At 42.1% G+C, this 26,799-nt stretch overlaps 1 protein-coding gene across 13 annotated transcripts in view; it reads right to left on the bottom strand.

Moving 5' to 3' along the window:
- TRPM3 (transient receptor potential cation channel subfamily M member 3) overlaps window positions 1–26,799 on the bottom strand; it is an 877,808-nt gene that overhangs the window by 84,910 nt on the left and 766,099 nt on the right. For 4 of the 13 annotated variants that reach the window (XM_063080764.1, XM_063080773.1, XM_063080759.1 and 1 more), the window contains 9 exons: window positions 21,971–22,071; window positions 20,456–20,590; window positions 17,392–17,442; window positions 9,125–9,160; window positions 8,825–8,965; window positions 5,227–5,256; window positions 4,179–4,468; window positions 3,299–3,527; window positions 726–893 (listed from right to left, as the gene is read on the bottom strand). In XM_063080764.1, coding sequence (XP_062936834.1) covers window positions 726–893; window positions 3,299–3,527; window positions 4,179–4,468; window positions 5,227–5,256; window positions 8,825–8,965; window positions 9,125–9,160; window positions 17,392–17,442; window positions 20,456–20,590; window positions 21,971–22,071 — 1,181 coding nt within the window. The remainder of the gene's footprint in view (window positions 1–725; window positions 894–3,298; window positions 3,528–4,178; window positions 4,469–5,226; window positions 5,257–8,824; window positions 8,966–9,124; window positions 9,161–17,391; window positions 17,443–20,455; window positions 20,591–21,970; window positions 22,072–26,799) is intronic. The other 9 variants (XM_063080766.1, XM_063080760.1, XM_063080769.1 and 6 more) reach the window with 3 other exon arrangements.

Raw genomic sequence — 26,799 nt, 5'->3', positions numbered from 1 at the left:
CAGGGTGGTGCGGGAGGGTGAGGCATGTCAAGGAAGTCCTCGTGGGGTTGGTGCGTGATGTCTCCCAAGCTATGAAGCCTTGCTTGTCCCTTTAATAGCAGGGATATTTTTAGCCTTTGGGTCCAAGCCAGTGGCAGTCACGCTGCTCAGGCGGGGGTTGCGGGAAGCTGTCCCCTGCCCAGCTGTCCCATTTCCTCTGCAGAACAAAGCTTCCGTGCTCTATAATTATACCAGGAAGAGCTAATAAAAGCTTTCCATACAAACCTCGAAATTCAATTAGTGCTGTATTTGTGGGCCTGACCCCAAAGACAGATACAGGCTTAGCTCCTCATCCGCAGAACGGTTCCAGCTCAGTGAAGCTGGCTGCTCCCAAATCACAGATTCCCTTTCCTTCTTCATGGGCTGACACTGCCACATCATCTGGTTGTTTATAAAGCTTTGCTTATTTGGGAAATTTAGGAGGCCCTGCCTTTGAATTTCATCGGTTTGTCTCACTCCACTGATGCTGGCTGAACGATTTCACATGCCATCGGATCCTAGAGTCATGTTATTTGTGCATAGTCTCTATATGTCTCACAGACACTTTTTAATACCCTGGTCTCCATACTTAAATGAAAGCACCCCACGATCTGTCTGACCTTGAGAGTTACTGAACCTTAAGCCCTATCAGCGGGACAAGCAGATCAGGGATTCTCCCCAGGAGAATAACTATAGCTCTTTCTTACTGTCAGTTCCATGTCTTCTTCATCTTTTTCCTTTGTGGGCTTCTCTGGTTCTTCTGCCTCCTTCTCTTGGAGATGAATTTCCTGGGCCTGAGACATATAGGGCATGTCGTCTTTGTTCTTGAACTCCAAGCTGAGAATTGAAGGAGGAAGTAGAATTCCCAGAATTACCTAAAGTAATAATAATGATAATAATAATAATCACATTTAAAGGATTAAGATTAGGGTGGTTGCTTAGATTCAGAGGGCCTGGGGTGTGCTGTGTAAGTGTGTGTGTCTGTGTGTGTGTGTGCACGTACGCTCATGTGCTCACAGATGTTGTATGCTCTGTGTGGGGACCTGGATGTCTGAATAACCAAACACATTCATGCTCAGAGGGTCACTTTGCCCCATCTGGAAAATGTTTTGCACAGTAGTTCAGTCTAATTTTTGGAGAAACAAAGCATTTTGCCCAAATATGTTTTACCCAACTATTACTCACTTTGCCAGAAGGGGTAACTGAGGAAAAAGAGAGACTCTATCCAAGGTAAAAGTGGAAAAGAATTAAGATTTTCACTAAGCCATTGGACAGCACTTGATTTTGTGAAATCAATTCATACATATGCCCATAGGCATTTACTTGCTAATGTGTCAAGTGGAGTTGATTATGTGTAATCCGATTATCTCTGTAAAAATATTGCTGTCCTAGGTTGTTCTTGAGAGAGTACATGTAAGAAAGCATTTTATTCATTTTAGAACATTCCCCTGGTATCTGCTACGATACAACAGACCTACAAGCACGTGCATGTGCACACACACAACCCAGTGGGCTCTGTATTCACCAAAAAAGTCCCCTTGCAAAAATGCCCCAGAGGGCTCAGCACTATATTTCTCTTAGGTATAAACATTGTATGGGTAAATCTCTATGTGAGGATACTGCATACGTAGGCCTTTCTCATGAGAGCGAAATGTCATTCTTCGTTGTCAGAAAACAGGTGCATTTCTGAATGATGGTACTGACATCTGACTTGTGTTTTCCAAGTCTTCTCCCGCTGCTCTCAATCCTAAAGTGGTTCTGGGGCACAAGCCTTCTGAAGACGAACCTCACTGAAGAAACTGCTCTAAGTGAGGGTTTAAGAAAGATCTGGAAGGATCAGTAAAAATGATCCTCAAGTAATGAGGCAGAGACAGCCCATGCTCCAATGCACATGGGGCCTTAAGAACAGTTAAGGCAAAAGGGACAGTGATAACCCTGAATTCTGGGCGCCTGGGAGGCCTGGTAAGGCTCAGGTGGTATGCTGGCAGCCTCCAGGGGACATGATACCTTGTCCTTGGAGCTGAGAGCCAACTTTGGCTCCCCACCTCAGTCCAGGCTTGACAGTCACTAGCAGCATGGTGAAAGAACGTCATGACCCACTTTATGAAACCCTCTGTGACTCTGGCCAAGAGCCCACAGCAAGGGTGGAGTGGGGGGAGGGGTGTTGGTCCAATAAAATGGTGGGAGGAAATGGAGAGATACAGGTTGGAGGGTAGGCAGCTGCAGAGGTACAGGATGAGTAAGTCTAGAGATCAAAGGCACAACATGAGGACCATAATTCTAATATTACATTGTATACTGGAAATTTGCCAAGATAGTAGATATTAGGTGCTCTTACCACACACACACACACAAAGTTAACTATGCACTTTATATCTTTATATCAATGTTAGATCTGTTAATTTGCTTGACTACAGTAACCATTTCACTGCATATAAGTATATCAAAAAGTCATTGTACACCTTAACTATATAATTAAAAAAACCCTGGCATTGCAAAAATTCAAACAAAAAGAAACACATCTTCTTTCAATGTTCTACTGCCTATTTTTTCTGTATTTTAAAAAATTTCTTTTAGTTTTTCTTTGAAAAACATTTTTAAAATGGTAAAAAAGGCAAAAGCTATACACCAACCATTTCTCCTAAAAACAGTAAAAGTCCCTTATCTTGTCCATTCAAGCCCAAAGGTAACCACTGCAAACAATTTATTATGTGTCCTTTTTGTTATTTCAAAAAATTACAGACATAACTATACATATACCCAATTTAAAAAAATGGACTCAGGTTATATAGACTTGTCTGTGACTTGTTTTTCATTTAAGAATAGATCAGGATTATCTAGCAATGCCTCTTCATATAAACCTATCTCAGTTTTATTTCAGTTCAAAAATTTTCTCAAGCGTTGTCTACTAAGAGCCAACATCCTTATGACATGATGTCAAGGATGGCCAGGGGGTTCAGGCACCTGTGGTGGTGCAGGTCACTTAGGTAAGGACTCCTGATGCAACATGGCTTTTGCCTGTGTGTGTCCATCACCTTTGGATCTTCTGAAAAATATTAATGTCTGGGTGTCGTCTCTAGAGATTCTGATTCAGCAGGATTTGGGGAGGCCCTAGCCTCTATATATGAAACAAAAACCCTATATAGGAGATCCTGATGCACAGTCCGGGGTTGGAACCACCATCCTAAGATAAGATAATGCCCAGTCCCAGCACAGATTTGGCTTGGAAAACTCCACCCAACCCCCCTCATAGCCAATAGGCCTTCTTGGGTGCACTGACCTTGAGGCCTGAGTTCTTGCGCATGCGGAGCCGGCCCATCCACATGTCAGTGAGCAACATCTGGCTGCACGTGTGTGCAATGAAGTCACGGTGTTTGGCTGCCACAGCGAGCTGCAGGCACGTGGCATTGCTCCAGTTCTTCAATTCATACGTCAGCAGTTTCATGGCCAGCTGCTCATCCTGCTTGTAGGACTGGTCTAAGAGCTCCACAGCCAGCTGGCCAAAGTCTCTGAAAGAGAGAATGGGTGGAGGAGTCCTTCATGCCTGCCTGGAGACTTATGTGACAAAACTGGGGACCCAATGACCAACCGCAAGAGGTGGTTGCTGTGTGGTGCAGTTGTTTTATAGGGCACCTGGTCTGTTCACGAATACACCCAGCCAACTTCTATTAAGCATCTATTATGTGCCAGACACCACGTTTAGAACTGGGCATATAAGTCAAACAAGGCATGATCCTGCACTCAAGCCTCTAAATTCTAGGCATATGGATGGTGAAGCAACCAATCAATTGATGGTTAGAGTGCAATATGTCTTCTTAAACGTGAGAGCCCTCAGTTCAAATCCCAGCCCTGCCAACCATAGTGGTGATCTTGGACAAGTTATTTAAATTCTCTGAGCCTCATTTTCCTCAGCTGAAAGTGCGTCATAATAGGACCTACCTCTTGGGGTAGTTGAGAGGATGAAATGAAATCTTCTATGTATCTGTATGTGCCTCCATATGGAGCACTATGTGCAATAAAATTATTTGTGTGCACCCTCTGTGTGCACCATTGGGGTGACACTGCCTCTCCTTAATGTTCTGGGTAGTTCAGACCCTTCAGTCTTTGGAGCCCACCTTCCTTCACTCTCCCTGACCACCTCATTTGCTGGGCCAGCCAACCTGGAGTTGTGGTTCAGCTCCTGGGAAATGTCGTCCACCATGTCATTCTCGGAGGCCTCATGGGCCATGGCTTTGCAGAGCTTACAGGCCACCAGGGCTTTGGCCATGGCCTCCTCGCCATGCTGCCAGAAGAACAGGGCCATCTTCTGCCTCTTCATGAGGACGGCCCACACCATTAGCTCGTGGAAAGGGAAAGGGAAATGGTTGATCTCAGGGTCATCCAAGTCAATGTCCACCTCTTCCTCACGCTTCTTGGTTGTCTTTCTTCCTCGCCTCAAGGGAATATCATCCTGTAATTTGAGAGAAAAGCCACACAGGCTGAGTTAGAAATGCATCAGTTCATTTCAGTAAGCAGTTACTGGATGTATTCTGCTGGCTCGGCCCTGGGACCAATACTGAAATGAACTAGGCCAGCTCATGCATGCCTGACTCTCAAATGAGTTATAAGAAATGCATAAGCTCAGTCTTATGGGAACATGTCGGTTTATATTTTAATTAAAACAATTTTTTTAATGGGCCATTTTCTTTTTTCTTTTGACTTTTGTCCATTTTTTTCTTCTATAGGTAGTGTTGTGTATACCTCATGATGGAGAGCACTACCCTTTTTGCTGAAAGGACAGGACACCCTATACTGGCATATGCATATGTGACAGTAACCATATGACCAAAAGATGGGAAACAGATTATCTCGAGTTTCTGCAGACCTGTTAGATGCATTTGTGTAGTAGTTCTGGCCTTTGGATCTGATGCTGTCTGTAAATACCCATGAACACATTTTCCTTACTGGAATTCATATGCTTCCTTGATTTTCAAGTTAGTATTTCAAGTAGCATTTATTATTTTTTTGTTGTTTGCAATCCTAACATAACCTCATGGTGGAGTTTTCAAAGCTACTGTGAACTGCCCCCATGACACTTGGAACATTTTTATTTCCTTATTGTAGAATCATGTATTGAGCCCTACCACAAAAATGAACTTACATATATGTTTTAAAATGTGTAATAAAAAGAATAAATAATTGACACTAATAATTTGAGCAAACACTTACCTCCATTCCCAGCAGTTTCAAGGCTTTGGGCTGTTGAAAAAAATATTGTGAACAAAGTCAGACCTTTCTTTCATAGAGGTAAGAAAAGAGTCCTACTGTATCTTAAACAGGTAATATAAAACTCCATTGTACCATATAGCATTTATTTTTATTTCACTAAATAAAACACCACAAAGGAAACCTATTTACAGTCTTCCCTTGGTACCTCTGGGGGATTGGTTCCAGGTCCTCCCCACCCTCAGGATACCAAAACCCGTGGATGCTGAAGCCCCTGACATCAAATGGTGTAGAATTTGCATATAATCTACACTTATCTTCCCATATACTTTAAATCGTCTCTAGATTGCTTATAATATTGAATACAATGTAAATGCTATGTAAATACTTGTTTACTGTATTGTTTTTCAATTTGTATTTTTTATTGTTGTATTGCTCCTTTTTATTTTTATTTATTTGAATATTTTTGATCCACAATTGGGTGAATCTATGGACGTAGAACCCATGGATATGGAAGGCTGACTGTATAGAAATTCTAAGAGAATTATGGATTTAGTGATTTTGGTGAATCACAGAAAATCAGGAAACTGGAGAGACATAATGAGATTGCCCAAGGGTACAGCCTGCAGGTTTATAATGTCTTTTGTGGACCACGATTTCTTTCACCTTCCTATAATCAGCCTGCTTTGCTGACACATTCATGGCATTCAGTGCTTGAATGAGTGTTGTGTCTCAATGCTTGTCCCTCCCAACCCCCGCCCCAATTCATATGTTGAAATCCTAATCCCCAAGGTGATGGTATTAGGCAGTGGGGCCTTTGGGATTTGATTAGGTCAAAAGGAACGAACCCCCTTGAATGGGATTAGTGCCCTTATAGAAGAGGCCTTGGGAGCTTGTTTGACCCTTGTGCCAATGTGAGGACACAGCAAAAAGGTGCCATCTATGAACCAGGAAATGGGCCCTCACCAGACACTGGATCTGCTGGCAACTTGACCTTGGACTTCCCAGCCTCCAGAACTGTGAGAAATAAATTTTTGTTGTTTATAAGCCACCCAATTCATGGCATTTTTTTACAGCAGCCTGAACAGACTAAGACAGATGAGCAACGAAACATTCAATCAAACAGATCAAATCAGATATTTCTCAAATCTCTGGAAAACCTGTATTACATGGAGACTTGGGATATTATTGAGCAATACACATTTGATGCTTCATGCTGGCCATCCCCCTGTGCTGCTGCGCAGCGGAGCAAGGACAAGTCGGGCCAGAGGGCATGTGCTGATGGTGGCAAATTGTGCTGAGTGGCATGAGAAGTGCCAACACACAAGGGAACATCACTGGCCATGCTGGGAATGTGCAAAATAGGCACAGACTGAGAAAGAGAGGGAAGGTCACTTGGCACATTACAGAACTTGACTTATCTTTAACAAGGGGAGACAAAATAACATCTCAGGGGACAGGAGTACAATTCTATGCTTTTAAGTATTACAGAATGGTTGGGTGCCATCTTGAAAGTTATAGTAAGGTCACAGCACTTACAGTTCTTCCAAATTTTATCTGACTATTCAAGTTGAACCTAATCTTTCTCTCTCTCTTCCTTTCTCTTTCAGCTTCTATTATGACCATCAGTCTAAAATCTGTTTTTGATTTTTTTTTCTTCTTTATACTTTTTGGCATTCTCAAATTTCTCTACTAGTTCCACAAAATGGTTTCATAATCAGAAGAAAGCTTTGTTAGAAATAAAAATCAGGCTCACTACCAGTGAGAACAGCAGTTCTCAAAATGTGGTCCATGGATCATGAGGGTTCCTGAGACACTGTCAGAGGGTATGAGAAGTCAAAGCTATTTTCCTAGTAATACTAAGATGTTATTGGGTTTGACACTGTGTTAACATTTGCACTGATGGTGCAGAAGGTCAGGGAGTGAAACCACTGGCTGCCTCAGCAAGAAGAAAGGCAGTGACACGAAACTTCACTAGTTGTTAGACTCCCCTGCTGTGCACTTGCAGGAAAACAAAACAAATTTCCCTTAAGAATGCCCTTGACGAGGTGTAAAAGACTATTAACTTCATTAAATCTCTACCCTTAACTACATGTCTTTTCACTGCTCTATGGGATAAAATGGGAAGGATGCCTAAAGCACATCTGCTACCTGCTGAACTATGATGGCCTGTCCTGAGGGAAAGCATTTATGCAATCGTGTGGATTGAATTATAGTCACTTTTTTCATGGAATATCGTTTTTATTTGAAGGAATGACTAGCAGACAGACTATGGTTACCTAGGTTTGGACATTTGGCGTGATTTTTTTTTTTTTTTTGCAGCTGGCCAGTATGAGTATCTGAACCCTTGACCCTGTTGACAGATATTTCTGGACTGACCAAAGTGAGGTTTGTCACTTCAAGGAAAACGACTGACAGTATTTGTTGCCAATAACAAAATTCAAACTTTCAAGAAAAAATTGGAATTTTGAATAACTTGTATCTGTCCCCCACCCCCCACAACCTTGACAGCTTTTCAGTATTTAAAGACTTTTGAAACTGGAGGTGATATTAATGAATACAAGTTTTGGAAATTATATAATGAAATATGTCAACATTTGGAAGATCTGCATAACTCAACAAACTAATATTTTCTGATGACCATGCTGTAAAGCTACGAGATCCATACAAAGTGCAAGACAGACCAATGGATTTTCATATAACAGAGGACAGAAAGTTCATTGATATAATCTTAGATTTCACATTACAACTCATCTTTAAGAAACTGTCACTTGTTAAATTTTGGTGTAGTATCAAAAAAGACTACAATTTTCCGTAAAGATTATTAATATTCTTTTTAATATATATATTTGTTGTATTTGTCACATACTCATATTGTGTGAGGTCAGATATTCCTCATATACTTCAACCAAACATCTTGCAACAGACTAAATGCAGAAGTAAATATGAGGATCCTGCTGTTTTCTACTAAGCCAGATATTACAGAAATTTGCAAAAATGTAAAATAATGCTACTCTTATTAATTTATTTTTGTTCTTGAAAATACAGTTTTTTTCCATAAACATTGACATTAACATATAACAAGATTCTTAGGGTTACCTTAAAATAAATTAACACAGCTTTTTTTTAGAGTCTCAATTTTAATTTCTAACATGGTATTTTATCCATCGCTAGAACTTCCATAGATAAAATCTCTTTGGAATCCTCAACAATTTTTAAATGTATAAATAGACCCCAAGACCCAAAACCTTGAAAACTGCCGAATTTAATAATCTTAATAAGGCTGATTTGAATTTCATTACTATTCTCTGATTATTTAGGCTGACAATCAGTGCAATTTTCTGATTCGAATTGGACCTAATGAGAAAAAAGAAATTTATCCCTCACCCACTCTGTTTCTGTTCCTTAAAAAAAAAAAAATTATATATATATATATATATATATATATATTGGAATGGATATGATGGAAGAGGGAAGAATAGGGGTTGGTCACCTCCTTCTCATCTGGTGCCCCCAACCGCAAGGGGACAGAGAAACCCGCCTTCAATCTCTCATGCCCCAGCCCTCCCAGGAGGGGCCCAGGAATCTGGGCCAGGCTCACCCTCTTGGGGCCGAAGAGGTTGTGGTAGAGGGTCCTGAAGCGCTTGCGAGTGTAGTTGCAGCGGTAAGCGCCCCCCATCAGGTACTCAATCACCAGGCCGATGTCAATCAAGCTGATCCTGTAGTCTGGGGGCAGGTTGCCCTATCAGGGAAGAATGAAACACACAAACAAACAAATCCAAAAGAACACGTGGTTTACTAGGGATTCTATTTCATGGGTCCTGTAACTATTTTAGAGTTAAAACAAAATAATGAAAAAAGAAACATATGAATGTATTATTATGCTGGTTAATTAATTCACCTTAAAATAGATCCAACCGAAACCTGGATATTCTCGCTTGGAAAGAAGACATAAGTTAAATAAGAAGATGCAGTAATCGTCGGCAATAACAGAAAATCAAAATATTTATTCAAGTCTTCAGCTGGGGAGAAAAAAACACCAGTGTAGCAGAAAGAAAAACAAGGCTAGACAGGCAAATGCTATCGCTCCCAGACACGAAGAACTCGCTTCCCCACATGTTCCTGGGCCCCTCTTTCTGCCTCTGACCCAGGCCTGTCACCACCCTCCTACCGATCATTTATTTTCTTCTCCTTCACTAAGGGAAGACTCCTTCCAGAAGATGAGAGTTATTACCAGGGCCAGCATCAGCTGGGACTTGCTTAGAGCTCAGGTCTCCTTTTGCTACAAAACCTCTATTGACAGCTTTTTGAAATGGGCAATTTTTTCATAAAAACAGTGTCTAGGGAGGGGATTTTAGGTGTGACGATGAAGTTGTATATGATCCCTTGTGTTTAAAGAGAAGCAGGGGAGAAATAGGAGAAGAAATTTTATCAATGGGATATCTGTTTTTCCAGAATTAAGGAGACTTTTCATTTCCTCTTTCAAAGAGAGTAGGGTTTCTCAGAGACCTAGAGTTATGGTGTGTCTTTTAGCTGCATGCCATACCTAGATGCAAAACCAGAAAAGTTTTTATTATTATTTACTCACTACTGCTTTCCACTTCAAAAGCAAGCTCTTTAGAGTCTAAGGAAGATCCTTGCTCTGTTAAGTCAAGGAAGAGTTAGTCTCATTTGTGGGAAATTCTGACTTGCAGAGAATTCCACAGGGCATGATGAATCAGCTCTCTCTGTTTGGTCTAGTTCCTTCATGCAGGAGAGTGCTCTACGCCATGAAGGGCTGGGGTGTCACACTGTGTAGGAAGCCTGGGGCACTGTGTCCTCAGGTGTATTTTGGAGAGGCATGACGGGCTTCATCCACTTTTGTCCCTAATGGAGGACCCACCCAGGATGCTGTGTGAGATTTCTGCCACTTCACAGAAGAGGCTCAATCTATGCTGGTGGTTTTCCAACTTCGGTGGTATCAGAGTCTCCTGGAGAACTTGGTGACAATACAAAAGCCTGGACTCTGTCCTACCCAGTGTAATGTATCGGGCTGCTATGCTCTTCATCAGCCCCTCCAGGCGATTCTGATACACACCAAAGTCTGTCAGACCACTTGTCTACTAAATAAGGATCATGCGGCAATGGTAGATTACATGGCAGAACCAGGAGATTCATAGTGTAAAAAAATAATCACTGTTAGTAGGAAATTAAGTTCTTTTGCTAAGCTGAGGGTAGGTTTTCAGTTATCCTTACTCAGCTTTCCTACGGTCAACCACATCTATTGGAAGGTTTTGAGATTCAGGGTTAGAGGTGGCCCACTGAATACTATCATTTAACCAAAGCTTTCTCATTTAATTAATTATTTTATTTATCTTTATATTCCCAGTGCCTTTTATAGCGCCTGGTGTGTGGCAGGTACCCAGAATGTTTTTTCTTCAAAATGTAAACCAGTAGAACAGTGAAATCAATTGATGTTGTTGGGATGAGTTCTGGGTTTGGGGTTTTTCAGCATTACGTTCTTAGTAACAGAACGAGCCACAGTCTGCTAGTCACCCCTGGTTGGGATAGCCCCCGTTCAGTGTGGAAATTTGATTTGAAATACATGGATCGCTGTAGCTGGACTTCAAAGACTGTCCTCAATTGGCTCTCACCCCCACCTGTTGGGATCCACCTCTCTCATGGCTTGGGGCACACAGCAGGCTTGGGGAGCTAATTTGAGCTGGCCAGGCAAAACGGGACTCTGTGAAAGGCATTATATATGAGGTGGAAACACTTTGAGACACAGAACCCCTCCCATCCTTGACCTTGGACCATCACAACCCAGCCTGAGATCCATTTCATTAGCTGAATGGTCCCTTCACAAAAATGGTCTTTACCCTCCTCAGAATTTCAAAATCTCCTTTGTTTGAAGATTATTTTATCAATCTAACTGAATCAGCAAGTTAAGCTCTCTTCAGGCAATTAAGAAAGACCAATTGTCTGACTTCTTTATGCAAAGCATGGCAAAAAATATTAAAAAGGGAACACAGAAAGTTTTAAGATAGTAACTTTTCATGTCTTGCACTTTTCATAAAAAGTCAGCTGAGTTTTAAAATTATCACCCATGCAAGCATTTCTCTCCATTATTTTGGGGCAGGTGAAGAGGCCACGGTTCCTGGACCCTCCAGCTCTACTGCATGGTTAGGCAAGGCTGTCATGTAAAGAGGAGAAGATCCCAAGAGACTGGATATGCCTGGGTAGGCCTCATCTCGAGCTCGTTTGGCTCCTGTAAGGATGACTGCTAGAGGATGCCCCCCCATCTGGGTTATCTCTTTGGCACTGTGAGGCAGGCAGGAGAAAGGACGGCAGTGTCTAGTGAGCTGCCCTGGGTTTCTGTCTGTGCTTCATGGATCAGCCACTTTCCCACAGGGCCTCAGTTTCCTTGCCAGTAAAAGGGGGCTGAACTCCATGGTCTTTATGTAATGCTAAAATACCAGGTTTTGGGAAAATCCCCAAAGGATTTATTGTGATGTGATTGAAAGGCAATCAGAGCAAGTCTATGGATGTGTGTCTACTTTTAATCTTGTAAGAATTCTCTGAATCTAACATGTGGGTGATAGTGAGCCTAAAGCCTATATATTTTATTTTGAGAAACTTATGCGTGAGCATCAGTTTGAATTCTAGGAACAAGACTCTAATGTTGCCTGGAGACCAATATTGAATGGCAATATTTATGCTTTTGAGATGTCTTTATGAGTGGGAGTTGTCAGAAAAGAGATCATAGTAGTAAAATTCAGAATAAATAAAAATTTCAGGGGCAAATAAAGCATTTTTAGCAAATGGCTTTTTAAATAAAGAACTGCTAGGACTATAAACCACTAGAGAAGGTGCCAGAATCTTCTCATATAAAGTTTGACTATTTCAACATGATTTATGTATGGTTGGGTCTGAAGCAGGAGAAAGCTGGAGAGGAACGAGCCTGCATTCTGTTTGACCACAAGGGGGTGCTGTTCACCTACCCAAAGTCAGTGAGGCTCCCTCCCTCACCAGCATTTACCTGCCTGTTGTATTTTATGTGTATCCTAAGGCCAAATGAACAAATTCAGAGCAGTCTGAAGGATTGGGGACTAAGGAGGGAGTCAGATGCTCTTGTTGAAGTGATATCCGGACGAGGGAAAGTTTACTTTAGCAAGTAATGTGTTCGAACTCAGCCTGCAAGGCTGATTGCACCTGTTTCTTTCCAGAGACTTTTGGGATCAGAGAGGTTAAGGGAAATTAGTTTTGCATTTCTTACTAGGAAGAGTAGAAAAGTTTTGGAGAAGAAAAAATAGATTTTGTAAAATGAATAAAATTGGGAACAATTTAAGTCTCTTGGGATAACTGTGTCCTCCTAGGTGGACTCTGAAAGGGATGGAAGTGTGGGTGCGTGATGAAGTACCAGGCTGATGGCCTTGACCACCTGTGACATGCGGATGTCACCAATGATGCATCTGCACTGTTTATCCTAGGATGGGCACCTCTGGGCTGAGGGGACCTTACGATACTCATGCAGAAAAAGCCAGAGACATGACCCCATCGTGGAATCAGCACTGGGTTGGGCTGTGGCCCTGGCTCTGCCCCCCGTGACACTGGGCAAGTCACATGCTTTCTCTCTACCTCAGTTTATGCTCTCAAAATAGGTGGCTTGGACACAGTTACTTTTAAGGTTTCATTGTACGAACACTACATGTCAGGCTGCTCATTTCTTTTCTGCAAGTGGACCCCTATCCAGAGTTTCCAAGGTTGATGTGGCTGCCAGTTACGTCCTGAGTGTGGTTAGTGGAACTGGGGGCTCAGAGACATGGACGGTAAAGGGATAGACAGGGTGGGATTGTGCTCATCGAATCTACCTCCTCTGGAAAAGGCAGAGAAGGTGAATGGTACCTTACATACCAATAGGTAATGTCCAGAAATCTTCTGGAGGAGTCTTCCTTTGCTTAGATCCATTTCAAATTGGAAGTCAAAAGTGCTACTGGGTAAAAATCATTCTGCCCACTGTTTCTGCTTACCCCAACCCTCTCCCTTTGGGTAATTACTTTAGTAATTGGTAGAGCTTGAACAATTATTTCCCATTTCATGCCTTAACATGTAGTAGGCCACGTGGTTCAAATAAGTAGCTAGAGAGGCTTGGGTCTCTGCGTAGGTACAATTGGACAACCTGAAAATGTTGTCTCCTTTTTTCATGCTATGAACTGCTACTCTGAAGCTAAGTTTTAATCCGTGCCATGCCTAAGAATGCCTTAACTTAAAGAATAGTTTAAATTTACTTATGAAATCTGCTCTTCAGAATAAACTCTGTTTTTCAGATGTCAGCTCATCATATCACTGTCAAATTTCAATTGTTCAGGAACATTTTTTTTTCTTTGAAACTCATATCAAGTCTTCAAGACAAGGTTGATTCCTTCTGGTATGTGTAAAGTGTGAAATGACTGCTGGTTGTGGGTTTACCTGAGAGCAAGGAGAAGACTATCTGGGGACATCCTTATGATAAGGAAAAGTGCACTGCAGTTGCTGTAAGTAATCACCAGGTGGGAAGAGGACATTACCCCAATGTTTGGCAGGTTAGCACAGTAATAGACCATGCAATCAATCTTTTAAAAAATATGAATGTTTTTGCAAATTTGTATGAATTTAGCAGATGGGATTATGAAAATATCCTTTCCCAAAGTGTGTCTTAAATGCCTTTTTTTTTTCATTCTGCAAAGCTCTGGGTCTTAATTTCCAGATAAATGAACTTTAAATTTTCATAAAATTTAAAATTACCACTATATATAATACTCAAATATCACCCTTCTTTGGTGGGGAGGGATAGTATAGGTAATTTGAAGTATTAGCACATTTAATTTAAGGAAGAAAAATGCTACTTTTAAACACACAGAGGCACAAATTGAGCAGACAGCTACTAAAATGGCAGGTTATATTTCACAGAAAAGCAGACAGACTCGGGCCACTCTGGTCTAATATGAGAGCATTGGTACATTCAATGGATTTATGCATGACGATAGTTCAGGAAATCGGATTGTCTATCAATAGAAGTTTCTGATTGACACTGAATAGCTGCTCTTTTAGTTCACTGCTCCTATATTGCTCCCTTCATGTAAATACTTTGAGATTTTAAAACTAGTTTGGGAGCAACTCTCCATATTCAGTTCTGTGGGCTTCAAAGAACAGCTGGACTTGGAGATGTCCTGCTGTTTGACTTACAACGTTCTGCTAAATCCTAAATGCGCTCCCTGGGTTCTTAAGAGTTATTTACACTTAATTTTACAGACATATTATCAAACACTATATTTAAGATATAGGACTGTGTTCCTAACTCACGAATAGTATTTTGGGCCAGGTTTCTAATCTACTGGTCGATTTTTGTCACAGATTAAATGAATGTGTATATTTCCCTCTATAATTGTAAAGAAGACAGCACATGCTAATTGTTATATTAATTTTCAAAATTGCTTAAGCTTCCCAGGATTTTCTTAGCATTTTAAACTTAGTTTTTGTAGCCTGAGCATCTTATCAGCCTAATTTGCTGGGAGTCATCCGGAACCATCTGGGAAAGCTGTGCACCCATGTGAACCTCTGTTATTCCCTTCTCAAAAAACACACGACAAATAAAGAGCGTCATATTCAGCTCCCTTCATCCAGAGAACATAAAATGTAGACACTGCCAGCTCCTTTGATTCCCATTTTTTTCTTTCTTGCTCTCCAATTGTTCGACATTATTATAGAAATAAAAGGAGTCTGCATTTCCCGTTCTTTCTCCTTCCCAAGGGAAAAAACCAATGCTGGGCTTTCTGTCTCTCCCCACCTGATTAGCAGCCTCTATTCCCAGGTAAAAGGATAAGTTGTTCCTAGGCCAGTTCAGTACTCTTCTGGGTGATCGGTTAACATTTTTTCCAGTTACTAAGTTAGTAAGTAAATGAATGCTTATGTAAGTATCTTCTAGCTCCAATATTTGGACCACACTTAAAAGAAAAAAAAAAAAAAGCTGCTGTGAACTAATAATATTCCTTCCTCCCAAATCCTTACCATCCTGTTTTTTCTTGTTAATCTATATTATTTTTGAGGTACATCTTTAGCTAAGAAACTAAAATAAATAAATAAATAAATAAATTGCCCAGCTTAAAGATACTTTAGATGAATTCTAGTAATACAGGTGAAGTAAGCAAATGCAGAAGGGATTGCAGAAGAGAGACAAGGATGTTGCAAAGCAGAGTCCTGTGGGCAAGAGAACCTAAGAAGAGGGATTTTGATCATTTATTACTCAGTGAAATCTAACTGCAAAAATCTCTTTCAAAAGCAGGCAAGACATTATTGCTGGGAGACTGGGCGGTGGAAGTGGATGAGTGACGGTTTAAAGGCTTGGGTTGGCTGATGGCTGGGACTGAGGGACAAAGGCTTTGCTGTCTCTTCAGAAAACCTCACAATTCCTTCAGGGACACCAACTAGCTTAAGGTGAGGTGGAGAATACCTTATTCATTATTTTAGAAAAGCTCACAACATTTTATTGCGCATGATCGACAAATATCTCAGCAGAGAATGCATATTGGATGTCTGCACTTCTGATCTTCTGAGTTTAGCTTGCAGGCAATTTTAAACCAGGATAAATTAAACCATAGTGGAAGGCTTGAAGGAAAGAGAAATGGGTTTGTTGAGGGCAGATGTGCTCCCATGGCTGGGAATGGGGCAGGCCATCGAGAGATGCGATCCTAGGAAAATGGTTGTTGAGTTGGGGGACAGATTGCGCCGTATCTGTTCCCCTTGCTTTGGAAACACTGCAGGCTTCCCTCACTCACATGGATGAAAAATCTTTCTTTAAGGTTGTGTGGAGATGGGAGGAAATTTTGCAAGGGCCAAAGGAAGAGGTTTTTAGATTTTTTTTGTTTCTGCTTTTATATCCTTTACTTGTCACTAGAAAAGGTCTGGCAGATTAACAGGTACATTATGAGCAGCCCCTTTGCTTGACCTTTCAAAGGAAAAATTAAAAAATAGCTACAGACACCTAAAGGTCGGTCCTAGCTGATGACTTCCTATGAGATGAAGGAATTGTACCCTGTTTTTGACCTCACTTTGTGGCTTTCTCTGCGTATGTCCTGTGGACTAAAAGAATTGCTCCAGAGTGGTGACAGTGGGTATACACGCGCACGTGTGTGTGGGCACATGTGTGTGGGGTGGGGAGAGTGCCACCATCTATTTTATCCTTTGGAGTTAAAATATCACTTTTGGGGATGGGGTCAAGGGTTCAGAGCCCAAGCTACCTCTGGGAGAGACTGTAAAAGAAACGAACACTTGGCTGAGATTAAACATAACCTCCCTGTGCCTCATTTTTCTCATCTTTAAATGGGAATAATACTACCTAATAATAATAATAAAATAATAATAATTCTACTTCATAGATTTGTTGTGAAGGTCAAGTGAGTTAAGATGCATAGAAAGCTTATGTCAATGTTGGGCACCTAGTCCTTACTAAATCATAGCTATTCTTTCATTATTATTATTTATTAGAGAATCTGATCTCTAATCCCAGCTTATCACTAACCACTTAATACAGTTCTCACCTCCTTGTATTTCACCTCCTCGCTTGTGAAATGAGACTAATTCTACTTGATCCATATCTACCAGCTTTTCTTTTTTCCTTTTTTTTTTACCCCCATAAAATGAGATGATGAGTGTGAAAAAATATTCTGGAAAAAAGTAAGTGTTAGATGAAATGCATGTATGTTTCAATCCCTGTTTCTCTGAGGTTCTGGGAGCTATGCTTCCTACACGCTATCTGATGCTAGATGTGACATTGTGTCAGGATCTAGTAAGGACCCTGTATGCTCAGTCAGGCAGCACGGAAACTAGCTCCCCAAACAGTGAGGGGCACATGGGAAAGTACAGGTAATGGCATAAATCCACATGGCATGGGGGAAAGCCTAGAGTTCCACTATTCAAAAGCATTATGTCCAACAAAAGCATCTAAAACCACGGCAACTGGAGATAAAACCAAAGCTGTGTTGTAAGCAGAGGTGTCAGAGTTAAAAGACATACACACGTACACACTGTTGTGAAATGAGGGGGGTCTGGCAAGGACAGGAATACTCTGTAGCTCATGCAAAACAGAAGCACTTTCAGTCACAGTAGGCAGTCAAGACAGGGCCTCTGACCTGCGGTCGAGAGGATTCTTACCTTTTTGACATCCCTGACCAAGTGGTACAATGTATTTGAGGGCCCATGTCTCTGAAAACAATAAAGAAGAATCAAACAGTTTTGCTGGTCAGGGGCTCTGATCATCAAGGTGAGAAGGATCTGGAAGGAAGGGTCTGGCTGGCAGAGGGCAGTTCATTAAGATGGGTCTCGTTCTAGTTGCTCAGTTGTACCTGACTTTTCTAAACAAACACACTGGCAGATTTTTGGATTGCATTTCCTCGGGAAAAAGTGTTTGAGGTTTTAGGTTCAAATTTTGTAAAGCAGGTCATCAACTCTGTTGACAGCTGGGCCAAAATATCATTGAAGGAGCTGATTTTGCTGCAGGGGAAACAAAGGGGTCAATGGACCACATTGGAAATACAATGAAAGATTGCCATGGCAATTTGTTTATTATCCATAATGAATGAGAAATTGTCCAAAAAAGGGTTGGCCAACTTTTCTGTAAAAGGCCAGACAGTAAATATTTCAGACTTCGTGGGCTGTATAGTATTTATTGAAACAGTTCATCTCTTCTGTCTTAGTGTGAAAGCTGCCAGAGATGATATATAAACAAATCAGCTTGTCTGTGTTTCAATAAAGCTTTATTTAAGGACACAGAAATTTGGATTTCATGTAATTTTAATATGCCATAGAATATCATTCATCTTTTGGTTGTTTCAACCATTGAAAAATGTAAACAACCCATTCTTAGCTTGCAGGCTGTAAAGAAACAGGCAGTGGGTTGGATTTGGCCTTTGGATGATAGTTTGCTGAAACCTGGTTTAAAGAAAAAGCCACACGGTGTTTGGGATAAAGAGAGAGTTGGGGAAAAGATGTATGTCTGCTTGAAGTAAGAGTAAAGTGAAATGAATTGCCATTCTATCGTCTTTCAGGAATAGGAATGCTAGACCACATACAGGATGAAAAATTAAATTTGAATTTCAGATATACAATGAACAATTTTAACATAAGTATGTTCCATGCAATATTTGGATACCTATACTAAAAACTCATTTGTTGTTTATCTGAAATTTAAATTTAAATGGGTGTCATGTATCTTTACTTGCTGAATTTGGTGACCTTTCTGAAGGATCTAAGTTATTGATGGCAAATCCTTGAGCGCTGTTTCAACACATTTAAATAGTAAGCAGTCCCCACGTACTGCCTCAACCACCTGCCCATTCATGTGGACACGCCCATCAGAACTCTTTTCCACCGAGGGGATGCTGTACTATGTACTGATTAAACATGCAGACTCTGGAGTCGGTGCCTGGCTCCAATCCTGGCTCTACACATGGGCAAGCTACTTAACTGCAACTCAGTTTTATCATCTGTAAAATGGGGATAATAATACCACTTTCTGACAGAGTTGTTGTGAGGATTAAATGATACAATGTTTTTAAGGCTTTATAAACATTAAAAGAGTGCACAGCACTTCATAAATGTTAGCTGTTATTGTTATTACGGAGGCCATTCTCTGTTCCATATGTTTCCCAACAGAGTATTCCAGGTAACCACCACCCGTTGATTGGAGGGATGAAATCTATCTGCCTGTCTCCATCTAGAACTTTCCTACTTCTTTTCTTTCTTGTCAAGCTCTGGGATAAACCACTTTACTCCCTTGATTTTCTAATTGATTTGCAAGCATTCAACTCTGTCTTATTTTATTTATTTATTTTAAATGGAAAACCCCATTATTCTCACTGAAAGTTTCAGTAGGCTGAGCCAAGAAAAATCTGCTGAGAAAACCTGAGTCACTCTGCTAACTTGTTTTCTATTTTCTGCAGTGGGAATGAGAGAGAGATAATGTGGCACCATCTAACACCTACCACTGGTTGGAGACAGGTCAGTGACCTCTATCCATTTGTGCTCTGGGTGGTGGGTAAGGGACATTGTGACAAATGAGAAGAACAATCTCTGAGACAGAAGCTTGGGTTCAGTACTGGCTTCTTTCTTGAAAATCTTGTGACCTTGAATAAACCAATTCGCTTCTTGGCCACGGCTATGGTCTGAATGTTTGTGTTCCACCAAAATTCATGGTGAAACTTAATTTCCAGTGAAATAGTATTAAGAGGCTGGGTCTTTAGGAGGAAATTAAGGTCCTCATGAAAGAGGCTTCACACGACACTCAGCCCTTTTGCCCTTGCATCCCTTCTGCCACATGAGGACATGGCATTTGTCTCCTCTGGAGGACACAGCAACAAGCACCATCGTGGAAGCAGAGAGCAGCCCTCACCAGGCATCAAAGCTGCCAGAGCCTTGGTCTGAGATTTCCCAGCCTCCAGAATCATGAGAAATAAATTTCTGTTGTTCATAAAATAGCCAGTCTCAGATATTTTGTTAATAGCAGCATAAATGGACTAAGACAACCTCACTTTGCTCATCTGTTAAATGGGAGAAAGCAATATCTGCTCTGTACAATTCACTGGATTTCAGCATCAGCTCAGAGACAATGCACTTAACTTGTTGAGTGCTCTCAAAAACTTCATAAATAGTAGTTTTCCCTGTGATCACTCCTTGGTGTCTCTAGTGAGTGAATTAGCAAATCATGATGAAACTAAAAAAAAAAAAAAAAAACCAAAAAATATTTTTGGGTAACTTTAAACAAGAGATATTTTACATTTTATTCCACTATTGTGGAAAAAGAATGAACTTCATAGCTCTGAGGATAATGAAATGGTGCAGGATGGGTAACTGGCCTTCTCTGATACTTAAATTAAATCAATATTCCTCTGCCAATTGCCTCAAACACCCTCTGGGCTTCCAGAGTAGACGAGGTTCTAATTTCCAGAGCCTTGTGGTCTTTTGTAAGAATATGAGAACAATACCCATAGGTGATCACCTAACTGTTTGCCTTAGATGCTGACAACTGAGCAGTTAAAACAAGAGGAATTTGGTAACTTGGTGTTTGTTGTTTACATAGGTCTAGGGAAGTATTTGTGAAGAATGATCCATGCATTTGGGGAGGAGGGGAGGGAGGGAAAGAATCACAGGCAGGTGGGGGGCAGGAGAAGGTACAACAAAAAAACGTAGAGAAAATAAAAGTGCCTTAGCTCGGCCCTACCGTATTGTACAATTCCTCTAGCCTGGAGATGGTGAGAAAACGGTGCATGCTTACTCCATTCTCTATGAGTAATTTCACAAAGTCCACTCTGTCCAGAACTAGGGCATCCAGCATGGCTTGCTCCAGGGACCCCACCTGCAAATCAAGTCACTGAATTAGTCTGTCCCAGGGTCTAGGGATGCAGCTCTTTTGCGTTCACCTGAACGACTTAGAAGTGGATGCCTTTGACATCTGGTAAACCTTTAGCACATCCACAGACACGCTGGCAAGGTTGTTCATAGCTTCATTTTTGGGACAACCATGATCTCTCCTGTATTGGGGAGCCTGTCTTTGCAAACAGAAGTCAAGGGTTCTAGTTCCAAAGCTATTTCTTCCTTGAATCTCTTTCTTGTTCTGGATCCTGAGAAGGTGTAAAGGTTTATATGGGTTTTCCCCTTGTAATTCTGTGACCAAACTTCTGCAACGCCAGTGAAGTGCCAAAGTGGGAAGTCTCTGTCCTCATTCTATCATCCTTAGGCTCTGAATGCGACTCCTGGCTGACTTGAGAAGAGGGACTCAAGCAAACAGACCAAAGAACCTCAATAGATGCTGAATCTCATGGAGAATTGGGCAAGACCAAAGCAAGGTGGGGTCCCTTAAATAAAAAAAGAACCGTCTACATTCTGGATTTGCCACTGGCTAGGATTTTTATTTAATTTCTGTCACACAAGTTTCCCAGTGTCCAGACTCTTTGACAAATCTTTCCACACTAGCAATCCACTAGCACTGAATGAAGACAGGGGTTCAGCCCCAGTCAGAAGCTCTCTGAGAGACAGAAAGTGTTAAAAGAGACCTGCCATGAGTGGTGTGATTCCAGGCACAGAAATCGAATTTCAGCCTGCTGGGCTGCCTCCTGTGGATGCATGCATACACCACCCAATGGCCAATTCCCCAAGTCTTTATTTTTGGTAGAGTAGATTGAGGGAAGCAAACCAGGAACAGTTACATAAAGCTTTGGTCCCCTCATGTAGTTCTTTGGGAATAGGAAGGACCTGTTCTCAACCACCAGGAGCAGATGGCACCTGCACATGGAGGCCTGCTAATTCTGCCTTCTGAGGTGTGACCCAGCCATAAACAGTGTGGGGTGCCACCACTTGGAAGCAGCAAGCTCTTCCTTTTGCCCCCTCAAAGACAATCAGAAACAAACTGATAATTCCATTCATTCCTTAATTTTAATTTATACAACTTTGTCTTATAATTTGTTCAGACATACTAAAAGAAATGGCATCATTTGCAGCTGAAAATTGTTATCAAAGAGATTCTGTAAATATTTGTAATGTTTGGAGTGTAACTCCCACCAGGTGGCAGCATTTTCCCAGCTATGAGAAAGGGAGCCAGGCCAGGGATGTGCTACCAAGGGACATTTTCCTTCCTAAAGAAAGGGCAGCAGTTTTCTGAGCCGCTCTTGGAGGCTCCTTAAACAAATACCCTTGCCCAAGCAGGTGGGCTTTTCAGGGGCGACAACATATACTCTACCGGCCATTGTTGCCCATAAATAAAGATCTGGCTGCGAGCGATGTCCACTCTGTTCCAGGCTAAAGCTAAGCTCAGTTGGTCTGGGGCCGAGGCATTGGCTCCTGTGTGTAGACAAGTGGGAGAGAGAAAACGATGATCCGTTATTATACCACGAAGACCCACCCCATCACTCTGCCATCGATCCCATCCCCGCCCCCACTTCCCAAAGAGCAGACCCGGCCCTACAGCAGGGCATCTGAGCCTGCCATTCCGTGAGAATGTGAGGCTGGACTTCTCTAAGCCTCCCTTCTATCATCGAGAAAGGGGGACAATAAAAATTATCTTGTTTACTGGGGTGAGGCGTTGTGAGACTGAAATGAGATCGTGTAAGTGAATTAACTTGTGAACAGTTTTTTTGCAATTCACCAACAGCCTTGGGGAACTGAGGAAGAGACATCCCTAAATATTTGCCCAACTTGGTGCTGCTGGATGTCCCACCAGCAGGGGAAGAGGGTAGAGAGAGGGTAGAGCGAAAACTCTCCCCTGGCTCAGAGCATTTGAACATCTAACATGTGCTAGCAAAGTGTTAGCAGGCACTTGCACATGTCATCTGTAATGCTCCAAATAGTCCCGGGAATTGGATCTTACTGTCTCCATTGGACAGATGAAGACACTGAGGTTCAGAGAGGTGGGAGGGAATAGTCAAAGATCGAACAGCTACTAATGGAGGGTAAACCGAACAAGTATTCCCCATGCCGGAGGTGAGCTGCAGAGCCAGTGAGCCCTTGCTTCTCTCCGTCACTGCTGCTTCTGATGGCTGTGAAGGAAGGAGGGACAGCAAGTGTGTGTGCTGCCTGTTCCTCTGGGTTTGCCTGCAGTGGAAGCCAGAAGCAATGAGGCGAAGGCAGGGTTCCTGGTGCTTAAGCTGTATCAGTGATTCCCAAGCTTTGCTGCACATTAGAATCACTGGGGGAGCTTTGAAAAAATCCTTATGTTCAGGTTGCACCCCATAACAATTAAGTCACGTCGCTCGGGATGGGATCCTGGCACTGATGTTTTTTAAAACTGGACAGGTGTTTCTAGTGTGCAGCAGAGGCTGGGACTACTGTGATTTGTGCCTCCTTTCCTGCCTTACCCTTGCTTCTTCCCACTGGGCTCTGAAATATTAACATTAATAATTAGTCAGAGTGTTCACTGGATGAGCAATTCTCAAATTTGAGCATGCATAAGTCCAAGGGTACTTCGAAAAGTTTGTTGAAGAACAGAGTTACAAGATGATATGAATATTTCCACGAACTTTTTGAAATACCCTTGTGTAACCTGGAGAATTTTTTAAAACACAGATTCTTGGATCTCACCTCCAGACACTGATTCAGTAGCTCTGGGGTGGGGACTGAGTTCCTGCATTTCTAACAAGCTCCCAGAAACTGATCTGGGATCACACTTTGAATAACAAGACCCTACCTGGAGAGCAGTGGTGCTGCGTTTCCTTCATAGGTCGAAGAGCATTTCTGGTGCTGGTGTCCACACATGGATGGGTTTAGCATAAACCACATATTTGTAGCAAATTGATTAGGTTTGGAATGGTGAATATTAATTCGGTTTACACAGGGCATTTTCAATTTAGAAAATTATTTATCTCCTCAGATAGTGACAGGGACTGCAAACTCATACCGGGGTAACCAGCATAAACAAATGGTAAATGAGAATGTGTCAAAATATGCTGTCATTTTGGAGAGAGAGAGAGAGAGAGAGAGAGAGAGAGTGAAGGCTCACAGGGATTGCATTTGGAAAGGCAGCATTTTACACTTTTCTTCACTTCTTTAGCTGATCTACTGGCCATTGCTGCCTTGCTGTGATGGTTTAATCATTCCCTTTGCCATTCGTATGTCACAAATTCGTATGTCACTCCAGTCAATAACAGCAGCACAAACCTGAACACAGCAGGAAGCCGTCCTGGAGGTCAAGGTGAGCTACAGGCCTGAGTGTAATTAAGTAAGTGTCAAATAAAAGCATGAAGCCAATGAGTCTTGACTTCTCAAAAACTGAAAATACATCACTCAAGAAAGGTCCTGGGAGACAGTTTGGATCAGTGGTTCTCAACCAGCATGACCAACCATGCTGGTCTGCCCAGTACGGTCACAGTTAGAGCTGGGAAATTTCTGCATCCTGGGAGATGCCTCAATCCTGAGGAAACCTGGATGGCTGGTCTCCCTGTTCTCAAGCATGGCTGCACACTGGAACTGCCTAAAGAGCTTTAAGTGCACTCATGCCTGAAATGCACCCACAGAGATTCTGACTTAATTGTCCTGCATGCAGTTTTTAAAAGCTCCCCAGGTGATTCTAATGTGAAGACAAGACTAAGAACTAGAGTAGATAATATATGTTTATTCATTCACGCATTCATTTTCTTATTCACTCATTTATTTATGCATTCAAAGATATTGACTTTGTGTCTCCTCACATGGCTGGTACAACATCAGTATGAGGACCAAGATGAATAAGAATCCTTTGTCTTGAGAGCTTGCATTCTAGAGGAGGAAGGAGGCCTGTAATTGAATACACCATCTCATGCAATAATTCGTTTATCTGCTGAACAGATATTTATTGAATACCTTCTGTTCCAGGAACTGTTTTGGCATTGAGCATCTAATGGTGAAGAAGACAGCTAAGGTCACCCTCTGCACAGTGCTTACATTCTACTGGTGTTGGGGCGGCATGCAGAAAATAAACAAGTGAACTAATAAACAGTGTACTTTCAGACTGTGTATGTGCTGTGAGGGAGCACTGCTACTCCCAGGCTACGTGGGAGCTGTGTCTATGTAAACAAATCAATGTGGCAGCACCATTCTGGCTACTCGATCTTGCATGTTCCCATGACAGAGATATTGTGCCAGCTAGCTGGGCAATCTGGTAACCAGGGTGCCCCCTGAAGTGAAGGCTGGAAATGGAATCACTGGACAACCTCATAGGCACAAGCATGGGGGTTCTTTGGGGCATCTGGTTGACCTCATGTGGGAAACAGACGGTTGGAAAGTGGCCTGCAGTATTGAAATGGGTCTGGAGTCCACATGGGTCCCAGTTTGGGCTCAGGACATACACCCCTGTGGCCCTGCAGCCATGGCTGGTGCCTGAACAGGGGTGGGTGTGGGACAATAGGACCTTTGAGGAGGAAACTTCAAAGCACCAGTGTAAGTGTGGTCATGATAGTGACCTTGGTGGCAGAAGAGCTGCTCTGTGAGAATGAGTGGATGGGAGGCCTGCCTGAGAGTAACGTTTGAACTGAGACCTAAATTGTTAGCAAAGAAAACATGTGAAGGGTCGGGGAAAACACATTCCGGGAAAGGGAGACGTAAGTGTAAAGGCCTGATGTGGGGACGAATGCAAGTGGGGACAAGACATAACAAATATGGTTTTACTGTCTCCTTTTTCTGCAGGAGGCTTGGGAAGATGTAAATGCATGAATGATGACCACATACAGTTTTAAGGGATTAGTTCACTAGACAAATGAGGTGAAGAAAGGCATTCTAGCAAAGGTGACAGTAGAGGCAAAGAAGCGGGGGAGACGTAGCATCGTGCATTTGGGAAATTCGTGGGAAGACATTGAATGGATGTGATTGGAGCACAGTGTAAGAATCAGGGGGAGATGAAGTCCACATGCAAAGGCTTGCAAAGGATGTGGAAGAGTTTCCCTTCATCTTCAAGGCGTGGGTCAGCCACTGCAGGACTTCGCCTTAGAAACAATGCAGTCGGATCTGTGTCTTAGAAAAATCACTTTGGCAGCACAGTGCAGAGCATAACTTGGAGGGGCATTGGACTGGCGGGAGGAAGAGTAGTTTGGAAGGTTTTTCAGTATTCTAGGAGAGGGACAATGAGGCCCTGAAGGAGAAGCTGGAATGGAGGGATGTTTAGAAAGCAAAATTGACAGCCTTGGGTGACAGATTTAAAGCTGGGGGCAAGGGAGACCAAGTCTAAAGCGATCACTTAAATTCTTGTTTGGGAGCCTGGGTACCTAATGACCAACTGAGACCGGCAATGCAAGACAAAAACAAGCTTTTTTGAGCAGCAAAATTTCATTCTTGAATATATTGAGCTTGAAGTGCCCATGGTACATCCAGATGGCAATGATCAGAGGCCACTGAATATTGAGGTCTGCAGCAGGGAGCAGTAAGCTCTGGAGATGGAGATCTGGGGAACATGAGCATGGAGGAGACAAGAAGAGGGCAAAGGATGGGTAACTGAACAAAACCAGTATTTAAAGGGTATGAAAGTAAAACAAATCATTAGGAAGGGACCACAGAAAACAGTCAGAGGGACAGGAAGAGAACTTGGAGGTCCTAGTGCCGTAAACTATGGGAAGAGAGGTTTTCGAGAAGGAGAAAGGGTCAACAAGCAAGGGCTGCAAAGCAGGCTAGTAGGAAGGATTGACCTTCCTTCTTTGCAGCTCTGCTCCCTCCCTGGCACCAGCTTATGTATCTATTGGTTTCTTTCTTTCCTTCACTAGAATGCAAACCTCAGGAGATTAGGGATTTAGTCTACTTTATCCACTGTTGTGTTGTTGGAGTCCAGAACAATGCTTGGCACATAGTAAGTGTGTCTCAGTCCATATGGGCTGCTATTACAAAATATTGTACCATAAACTGGGTGGCTTATAACAATAGAAATTTATTTTTCATAGTTCTGGAGGCTGGAAAGCCCAAGATCAAGGTGCTGGCAGATTTGTAGTCTGGCGAGGACCCACTTTCTGGTTCACAGATGGTGCCTTCTCAGTCTGTCCTCATGTGGCAGAAGGGACAATGGGTGTGTATCTTGAACCTCATTCTATTTGTGAGGGCTCTGCCCCCATGACT

This window comes from Cynocephalus volans, chromosome 16 (genome assembly GCF_027409185.1).
Source record: "Cynocephalus volans isolate mCynVol1 chromosome 16, mCynVol1.pri, whole genome shotgun sequence".
In the NCBI taxonomy this organism is placed as follows: Eukaryota; Metazoa; Chordata; class Mammalia; order Dermoptera; family Cynocephalidae; genus Cynocephalus; species Cynocephalus volans.
The sequence above is the reverse complement of the archived record's forward strand: the minus strand, read 5'-3'. Positions and strand labels throughout refer to the sequence as shown.